We start from the raw sequence: 9948 nt of genomic DNA, 5'->3' as shown, positions 1-9948 counted from the left end.
TATTCGTTATGCGAGGTTAGTAATTCTACATCTGTTTTTCTTACTGAAGCAGAAATGAATACAGTAGAATAAAAATTCTGGCATTATACCATAGTAACTTTTAGCACTGTTTGGATTTCGAACTATTTCGGTCGGATCAAAACTGCACAGACTTTCTTGAAAAAAATTCAGAAAGGCTCCGGAGCTCCCAAACTTTGCTTCTGAAGACCCGCATTGCCTAGCCAACATGAGGACAAATTTTTTAATGATAAACTGGTGGCAATCATCGTTACTTTTGTTAGATGCTTTATTAACCGATAATCCTACTTTTACTGCACTTTGATACAAGAAGGGCCCCCACTTGGATCACCGTGCCTTGAACCAACGTATTAGATCTGCCCATTTATCTGGAAATCACAATAGTTTACCACAAAAACATATCATATCGCATCACAAAACAGAAGAAGAACGCGGGGTTTCCAAAAGCTTGATCATCTTTGTGTCGTCGGATAATCCATAGATGCCCTCAGGCCACAACCCATGCACACTGAACCGTGTTTTCTGATATGAGCTTCAGCGTAGATTTGTGCGGGATGTGTCGAAAGTTGCTATAGGTTTTCCAAGTTTATGGTTGCTCGTCCTGTTAGCCACCGTGGATATGGCATCGCAAAGAAAAACTTGGAGAAAATGTGCAGATACATACCCTGTTGAAGCAGGTGTGGTCGATCTGTTGGCCGTTCGTTTGACCGATGGGTGGCTATCTCGGTTGGTGCCGGATGTCAATGAGGATATCGGAAGACTTGGTGTATTTCACTTTTCTCAATAAAAAAGAAAGATAAAACATCATAAACAATTCTGTCATTTTGATTGATCGTCATAGAGCCAGAAATTTGGTAGAGAATTATCACAGAAATCGTAACCTTTTTGTCACTGTCATTGACCAATTTGTTACTCAAATCCGACATACTATGCCCTTATACTATGCACTTTGCAAAATGAAGAATGTGAGACTTTTCAAGCAAACAAAACAGGATCACTCAATACAGGGAAACAACCAAGATAAACCCGAAGCTACAGTAACCAGTCTGGACATTTGAAAATCGATTGTGAGAATACTGTATGCCGGACTTTCGATATGGTCGATCTTGGTTTGTTTTTGGGACGATGAAGCAGATGGTGTTAAACGTTTCGCAAGTCACGTTATCTCGGTGTTCCAGCCATTGGACGCTGTCATGGGGCTTGCCTTTCTGAATATAAACGCAAGGTGACATTGTTCTTTTTTTTTTGGTTTTCCTTTTCAATTTTTATTTTATTTTTTTATTTTCACATTTGAAAAATCTAGCTACAACCAATGTCATTAACGCCTATGAATCCAGCTTATGGACGTCCAGTTCCAGGAATGATGCCTGGATCCCCGTATTATCCCCAACCCATGCCAATGACTTATGCCACGCCCGCTCCCGCAGGTAAGCTGTCCAAAGAGTTTATTGCAATAAAGAAAGAACGAGCACCGAGACAGATCGCTGATAATCGAGCGCTTTGTTTTCCAGGTTATTACAGTCCTGCAGGTATGCCGATGATGGGACAGCAAACACCGGTGGTTGTCACGGCTCCTTATGGTGGTTACTATCAGCAACAAAGGACAGGTTGCTGTAATTCCGCAGGCGGTCGAGACGGATGTTGCTGGGGTTTGTGAGTAATCGTTGATGGCCGGAAAAAAAAGAGAGATGGTGTCACTGATTGCAGTATGTCCCATAGACTTGCTTTGTGTCTTTGTTGCTATTGCTGTTGCGAGGACGATTATGATGGGTGTTGTTAACCTCAAACACATCAGAGGGGTGCCGCAGTATCAAGATGGAAAATGGCAGGTCACTCAATCGTACGCGTGATTATTGCCTTGTTTTCTTTTTTTTTTCTTTCAGCAGGCTGAGCATCAAGAACGACAACCGACAAATTAGATCAACCACGAGTGGATCCCTAAGGATCTGTCATACAAACAAAAGAAAAAACCACCCAAAAAAAAGAAGAAAGATAAACCCAAAGGGACCTTTCCAGACCTTCACACCTCTCTCCCGGAGATCATGGGCTCCATCAGGTGGATCCCTTTAATATTTATACATGTGCACTTCATTATTATTATTTTTTGTCCTGCCTGGGATGCTCCAATTTTTTTCTTGTTACTCTTTACCAACCTAACTAATAAACTAGAACATTTTTTTCAGACAATGGTCGATCAAGACGAGGCGTTGGTTTGTCAGACCGCCACTCAATCTCCGAGTAGATATTTTTCTTTTTTGATCTTGCGATTTTACGTGATAGTGGTTGTATATTTTCTTTTGTGGGGAATGCCGAAATTGGCGATTTCATAACATGGCGGATGACGGTAGGGACAAGACTCCGACACCACCCAAGGTTACAGTTTGCGTCATAACGTGATACTGATTGGCATTCCGAGGATATGCAGACTGTCAATCGGAACGGCACCAATCCGGTATTTACGCGTGAGAGAAAGGGTTGCATCTCTCTGGCGAGATCGTTCGTTGCTGAGCAGTGAGACAAAAAAGTCTCTAAAAAAGTACCATTCTTTGTTTCACAGGAGTACAGACAAGCTATCCATCCTCTTTCTTCATGACATTCTAAGAAGTTTTTTTTATTATTATTTCCGGCTGAATAACGTGAGCTTTGGAGGGAATCGTCTAGACTGCGGCAAACTTGCGGGTTTTCTTTTCTTGCAGCCGGATTGAATCCAGACAATCACAAAATAGAGTCTGGGTTGCAACCGGCTTTTTCCTTTGCATTGCCTATTGAGGAAGTGTGTTTGATTGTCTAAAGACTATGGTCAGAGTTGCAGTGCATGAATTGTACCTGGGACCTTGATCATCCAATTTCTAAATTACGATCGCAAAGACATGCATAATATAGAAAGCAGAAGCTGAAAGTTACAGTGCGTACAATCCCGATAGGAACCCACCACGGTCTTTTTTCTTGAACCGTTTTTTTTTGACAGCGCGCTGGACCGTTTTTTTTTTTTTTTTTTTTTTTTTGACATGCCATAATACAAGCCCCGTACGGTTCAATGGCGCCTTTGTAGCGGCTTTACTTACATGAAAGTAATATTCTACAAATCTAAAAATAATGTCATCTTATGCAGACTGCGTAACAGGGGTAAAGGAAAAAAAAAGACGCATGCATGTAATGGTGTCCGTGTTTTTTTTTTTCTTTTATTAAGGTAGTGTATACTATTGATATTTGGCACGAAGGAATCCTAGCCACTGGAAATAGCTCATACCGGAGCTCATGTGATCTTGGTTGGCTCCCGCGATGGCCGGACCTGTTGGTTGACGGTCTTCTAACAGACGCGCCAAGAACCACGAGCGTAGCATAGGATCGCCGTCTTCTCTAACAATGTAAAGGGTAGGATAATAATTACTTGAACGATCTTTTCTCAAATGATCAATGATCGATGTGACACGTTGCGAAAAGGATGACTTTAATGCAGGCAGTTGAGGTATCTGATCAAAAAAGAAATGGTACATCAGAATCTGATTGGTATGTCCTTGTTTTACTCTCCAATTTTTACCTGTCCTGTTTTGACTTCTTGAATATTCGGGGCGCCGAGGAGATCCATGCACAGCGCCGGGACCGCATCCTTCCCAATCCAGATGAAAATAGTTTGGCCATTTTCCACCAGGTAACAGCCATGCGCTTCCAATTTTTCGCTCGACAGATTCAATCGAGGAGGCATCATGCATTTACCGGTTTGAGAATCCACGGTGCCAGCCTGGTGTACATTATTCGCATCAGTAACAGGAAAAAAAATCGACCTGGAATCTATCTTTTTTCTTTTTACCTGTTGCGGCATGTTGTGGAGTGAATAAAAGTTGGGATGGACAAATTTCAACCACGCTTCGTTGGGCAAGGTTCGCAATAAAATTGTCGATTGCGCACGCACATCCAGAGGAATAGCTGGTGCATCCTGGAACGTTTCCTGTAAAAGAAAAAAAGACATCGTGACCATCAGTTTCACTGAAAACAATGTCTTCTGTGTCAATATTTCTCAGTAGAGTGATATTTACCGTTTTCAAAATCCCCAGGACGAGCAGCGGCAAGAGACTTAATTCACGGCACATGGTTAACCGAGCTGCTCCCGAAGCGCCGGATCCCATGATTTCTTTGCCGTAACCACTGCAGATGTCGATCACACTTCGTGTTAAATACTCGCGTGCATCACGCAATTTGTAAATCGCCGCTTTATCAATGGCTAAATGAAACCAAAAAAATAATCTCATGAGATACATCATAACCCCCACCGAGTGTTGATACACGCGCAACCCCCCTCCCGGGTTTCTTTTTTTTTTTTTTCCTTACCTTGATGGCATAACGCTCGTGCCATGGATACCTGATCCGCACTGGCGTACACTTCCGACAAACTCTTGGTGACGGGAAGACAGAGCGTCATTACTCGAATACGACGTTCGCCCGTACATGTGGTGTGTAGTAACGCGGTTTGGAAAAAGGCCATAGACGATTGGATGTCTTCTTCAATCGCTAAATCGACACAGTACGATTGATGGCGTGGTACATTGGGAAGTGCCATGATGTCAGGCACGCGCGTAGTACAGTTGCCATAGAAAGCTTTGCATATCAATCCGGGAGAACAACGCGTACGCATCACCGCCTCAAGACCAATGTGTTCCCCTAGCAACATTTTGACTTCTTCCTTCAATTTGACGACATCGGACACGTTGGCTTGGTTGAACGCCGGATAGTAATGCGTCTGACCGCCCGTAAACCGGGGAATCACATCTTTTTCGTCATTCCCACATCAGTATCTTTGTGAAGAACATGTTATTTTTCGTGGTTTCAACTTACTTAGTGTTGGCAAATCCGATACAGGGCCACCAAAGACAAACATATCAGCGCAAATTTGCGCTTTGGCACATTCGCCTGCAAATGTTTTATAAAAGGAACTGGACGGTGTCATGATGGTCGTATCGACAGGGGACTTATTATTGGCCGGATCCGCAGGTTTCACGGCGCCTTCTCCCAGCGTCGGTAAACTGCTCTGAAAACAGACGATTTTGCCACCCGTGCTCGACTACAGCGCTTGCTTTTTTAGATGGATGGATCGTTACCACGAGTTGTCAGCATTTTTTTGAACGTACCAGTAATAATTGGGCAGCCTTTAGTGCTGAGCCTAGGCAATTGGAGCTGGCGTTCGACTGGGAAAACATGGTCTTCATGCGAGTTAATAAATCTTCAATGATGGACCGACTCTCGGCCAAGTTGACGACGAGATCACTCGATGCTCGTGGTAAATACATATCGGCCAATTCGCCCACCACCAAAATCTCGGGTTCTTGCTCGACCAATCTGTAAAACGATACAGCATGATCGACCGTGATAAATGCGACTTTGGTGCGCCCATCCTCATTGGGGATCTTATCCAAAGAAGCTAGAATCGCGTCGGCGACAGCATCAATCATACCGGACTGAATGGCCTGGAACGAAGTATCAATGACAAATACGAAAATTGGAGGTTGAGGAGGACGCATGATATACTCGGCCGGCGCGGTAAAGTCGACACAGCCATAGTTGAGTTCACACCGACTCCAGCGGTCGGCGTGTTGCTGGCTCAAGATGTCCCAATCAAATTCGGGCGGGACTAAATACACTTTAGCTTTCTCTTCATCATACACCCGTGGATACCCAAAAACTTCAAAAAAAAAGATGCATGTCCTACCATCGTTGTCCATGCCACACATATTACATCGCCACTTTAAAGCGCCTTCGGTAAACTGAACAAATGGATTGATATAGGTCTTGCAGCGAGTACATCGACTGACCACGGTATCCGCGACCACCGGCACTTGGATCTATAAGCCCATAAGTAAGCACAAAAAAAGTGAGTTTCCATAAAAGAGACATACAGGTTGATTGGTGGAAGTGTAGTAAGGTTCGAGAATGAGAGACAATGGAAGTTTGGTCCGTTTCAGCAAACTATTCGAGAACGGGATAGCGTTGAGTGTGCATCGTTTTAAGCGACGATCCACCTGAACATGGGGTGATGCCGTAACGGTAATCTATGAATATAGAATAAAAATAGGAGACAGTCTAGTTAATATCATAGCATCCTGATGGCTAATAGCCAAGACAACGCAAAACATTTTTTTTTACATTGTTGGGCAAACGAGGTTCAGGCACGGGAAGGTAAAGATCTTGGAGGAGAGGAGGTTGGCCAATGAGGGGAATATCTTGGCGGACCGCCGACGTTGGTGAAGGATGGATAGACATGTTGGCCATGCCGTTCATCATGCCAGCATAGTGAGGTGATGATGATGACGGTGATGATGATGACGATGGAGGAGGAATGGCCGGTTGCAAGACGGGCGTTGCGGCGGTAGGTGGAGGAGGCGTCGACATGAAAGGTCGCGCTGAGGATAATAACGAAGGATCGGCTCCAGCAAAGGTAGGATAGTGTCTTCTAGGACGACCCGCGGCCGGCGCGTCTTGGCCAGGCGAAGTGGGACGACCGTGTGGCAACGGCGGCGTCAAGGTATTCACGGGCGGTGTAGCGGCTCGAGGAGAAAACGCTCGATTCGGTGGCACACCATTCGGCAATGGCGTTTGGTATGGCCCGTTCATCATTGCTCGCTGGTAAGAAAAAGGAAGAAAAGATAAAGAGCACACTCAACTTAGGCCGTGGTGGCACTTTTTTTTTTTCTTTTTTTTTTGAAGAACGAATTGGCTGGAAATTAGCGACACTTGTCATCCGCTTATTTGAGGCAGCGAACCTGATTGTTCGATTTTTGTGCGCCATGTGATTTTAGTTTCCATCCAAAAAACCATTCCTGCCTAATTGTCACTACATACAATACATATGATAATCTTGATATTCATCATAGTCCAGTTAATTCGACGTGAAATGATTTGGATCATTCTCACGTTTTAAAATTAGGTCAAAAAAGAGACAATATATGGCTACGTTATAAAGTAAAAAAAAAAAAACGAGGCCTTATTGTGTCATGCTATGTCGCCGCTCTATGTAGCAGCATGCGTTGACCTATTCGAATCCAGTGCAGTGATTGGATGACGCACGTTTATTAGGTCAATTGGTGTGATCGGATCAGCCAAATCAAACAATAATCGCCAGGACATATGGGTATCAAGATACTCACTGCTCTAATGAAGGACTGCTTTTGCGCGCGCAGTTTGGAAAAGATAAAAAGCGAGAACAATGGTTCAGAAATTCGAACCCTAAACCCTCGGATCCTCCAAGAAACTTTGATCACGATCCCTTCCGAATCAGTGACTCTTCTTACATTGTAAGTTTTTATCGTTTTGTCACGTAGTAGAGTATGATGGAACCTCATGTCAGAGTTGTAAGTAGTGAGCGTTTGAAATTCAATGGATACCCAACCGTCGGAAATTGTCCGTTGTCTGAAGCAGGCCGATCCCGTGGCGCTGAAGCTCATCGATCTCATTGCTAACTTATCTCACGTCACATCCTCTGATGAAGACGTGAATGCATACTGGATCGAATTAGCAGGTATGGTCAGACTCGTCTTAATGCTTGTATAATCATTTCTTTGTCAGCTAATGCATGTCTATTTAAGCTTTAAAGGAAAAGATGTTTGGGTCGCGATATTACGTGGAGGCGATGGAGATTGTGAGAGATTTTGAACGTCGCTCGGATGACAGTGTAAATGATCAAGATGTTCAATGGGTGGAAGAATCGATGGCGCGGTTGAATCTGGCCACGTTTGCTTATTCGATTTGGAAAGATGAAAATCTGGAATTATCGTCGGACCAATTTTTCCGGACGGTGGTGCCTTCCCATTTCCAATTTTCGCAAGACTGCATCAATGCTTATATTGACATGCGTACACGAATTCTCGTGAAAAAGATTCTTGAGAAATGTGAAAATTCGGCTGAAGACGACGACGTTGAAATCAATCCGGAAATGGAAGCCGCTTTCCCCAAAACGAGCGAAGCCTATGGTCTCAAAGACGACCATGAGATTGCAAAACACGTCGTCCGGCTCGCAAGAGAGCGTTTCGATACCGTAAGCCAATGATTCTCTTGCTATTTTGATACAAATTAACTTATTTTCTCCACTTTGTGGGCCGTGGTTGACTTTTTGATAGATTGATCAATTAACGGACGTGCCTTCTTTGGAAGAAGGTTGGACAAAAGAATCCCTGCACGCGCAATGGAAACCTGTATTGCGTCAGCTCTTGGATTCGCTTCGACCTACCACCGTGGCTGTAAGTGTAGGCTTCCCAAAAAAGTGAAATGCTTGTAGCTCATTCTTTTACTTTTTCATTAGCCTCAAACACCAAAATATCCAAGCGACGATGAATTGAATGATAATTTTCATCAAGTGGCCGCTGAAAATGAAGACGGTCATCTCTCCACCAATGACAGCGATTACGACGATGCCGTTGAAGCCGTCGAAGTAAACGATGTTTTTGAAGAGGAAGACGACAATGACGTTTTCGCTGATACCTATCAAGAAATCCTCCCGGCAGGTGAACCTCGGTAAGCATCCGTCCGTTGAATGTAATGGATCTTTCCTAGCTAACGTAAAAGACTTGCTAGTCAACCGGAAAAACGATCGATCATGGATGAACAGCCGGATGCTGATATGCTGACAGAACATGATTTCGAAAGAGATTCACAAGAAGAAGAGCAAGAGGACGAAGAGTTTATCGATGAACTCAATAGCGATTCCGACGAGTCATACGCAGAGGTAGTTGACTTGGTAAATCGAGACTTTTTCTCGTTCACGAATATTTTCTCATGTGGATGAACCGATTTACTTTAGAGTAACCTTCCAGCGGACGACCGTAATGAAATAGAGGAAATTAAAGACGAGGTTAAAACTCCATATTCCCAGCGAAAGAACAAACAAGTCATCCTTGACAATACAACTCAAGAGAGTGATCGTACACTCGCTAGTAGCAGTCGAAATCAAAAAGAAGCGTCCATCGATGCTGTATTGGACGGAATTGAGGAACATGTCACCAGGACGACGGCCACCACCGCCACAACCACGGTCACTCGGTCCGAGGGCTCCGAAAAACGAGGTAGCCAAGACGACAAAAATGAAGATGCGGAGCAGAAACGTGAGTTGAAAAAAGCAAGGAGAGTGTTGCCGAGTTCGACACCTGCACCGCTCGTTCCATCGGGTAGTGAGCCACAAAAATGGCGACGTACGCAACGAAATCGACGATGGACCGATACTGAACTTGAAGCGCTGGAAGAAGGCTTGGCACACTTCCAACAACCGCTGTGGCGAAGCATCAAATACCGCCATCAGGAAATCTTGTCTGAACGCACCAATGTCCAGCTCAAAGATAAAGCGCGTAATGAAATCGAACGTTTGCGACGTGCCAATGAACCCTTAGGCGTGTATGCGTATGTCCTACAACCCGCTATAAAAACAGAATCCGACTAGTAAAAAATGTAATGTAAACTGCCCTGAATACGGAAAAAGTAAAGAAATGGAAAAAAGGCGCGCCGGCCACCTCTTCTTTTTATATGCTTGAACAAAATGTGGGGAAATTTTGGCCATGATTTTTTTTGAAAGACCGCATCTCTTAAAATTTTGTGTGTAACTTTACAAAACATTGGCGTTTTTCTTGTTTTAGGCTTTTTTAACATGTTTTCTGACGCGGCGGGTCTGTCTATACTGGTAAAACATACTTTTTCTGAACAAACGGTGGAAAAAACAGTGCCTGTTTTGACTAATTTGAAAGAGATAGACCGTGGAACGCAACTGATCCGCGAGGAAGCATGTCATGCCACGAGCGAAAAAAGAAAAAATCAGGCCACGTATCATCGTTGCTTGCCAACGCACTCTTTTAGCGTTCACAGGTTTGTGAAAAGAACATGATGAAAGAAAGCAAGGGTACAAGAGTTGAAAAGAACAGAAAGATAAAGGTGAATTATCGTGAGAAATGGATG

The 9948-nt window shown here is 43.9% G+C and overlaps 3 protein-coding genes across 3 annotated transcripts; 1 reads left to right on the top strand and 2 right to left on the bottom strand.

The window, feature by feature from the left end:
* Positions 1 to 1268: 1268 nt before the first annotated feature.
* BYT42DRAFT_70407 (uncharacterized protein) lies at positions 1269 to 1935 on the bottom strand. The gene has a single exon (XM_051572798.1). The coding sequence runs from the start codon at positions 1808 to 1810 to the stop codon at positions 1337 to 1339; it is 474 nt and encodes a 157-aa protein (XP_051420499.1). The 5' UTR covers positions 1811 to 1935; the 3' UTR covers positions 1269 to 1336.
* A 1283-nt stretch (positions 1936 to 3218) lies between these two features.
* On the bottom strand, positions 3219 to 6402 carry BYT42DRAFT_501415 (uncharacterized protein; the record flags this gene model as incomplete). Its single annotated transcript, XM_051564766.1, has 9 exons — positions 3219 to 3491; positions 3560 to 3760; positions 3830 to 3967; positions 4056 to 4240; positions 4411 to 4785; positions 4852 to 4984; positions 5145 to 5644; positions 5723 to 5855; positions 6145 to 6402. The coding sequence occupies 9 exons, from the start codon at positions 6400 to 6402 to the stop codon at positions 3219 to 3221; spliced, it is 2196 nt and encodes a 731-aa protein (XP_051420498.1).
* A 984-nt stretch (positions 6403 to 7386) lies between these two features.
* On the top strand, positions 7387 to 9439 carry BYT42DRAFT_548352 (uncharacterized protein; the record flags this gene model as incomplete). Its single annotated transcript, XM_051566010.1, has 6 exons — positions 7387 to 7528; positions 7596 to 8044; positions 8127 to 8246; positions 8309 to 8520; positions 8581 to 8743; positions 8807 to 9439. The coding sequence occupies 6 exons, from the start codon at positions 7387 to 7389 to the stop codon at positions 9437 to 9439; spliced, it is 1719 nt and encodes a 572-aa protein (XP_051420497.1).
* Positions 9440 to 9948: the final 509 nt, after the last annotated feature.

This window comes from Radiomyces spectabilis (assembly GCF_025331425.1).
Source record: "Radiomyces spectabilis strain NRRL 2753 chromosome Unknown BYT42scaffold_11, whole genome shotgun sequence".
Taxonomy (NCBI): Eukaryota; Fungi; Mucoromycota; class Mucoromycetes; order Mucorales; family Radiomycetaceae; genus Radiomyces; species Radiomyces spectabilis.
The sequence above is the reverse complement of the archived record's forward strand: the minus strand, read 5'-3'. Positions and strand labels throughout refer to the sequence as shown.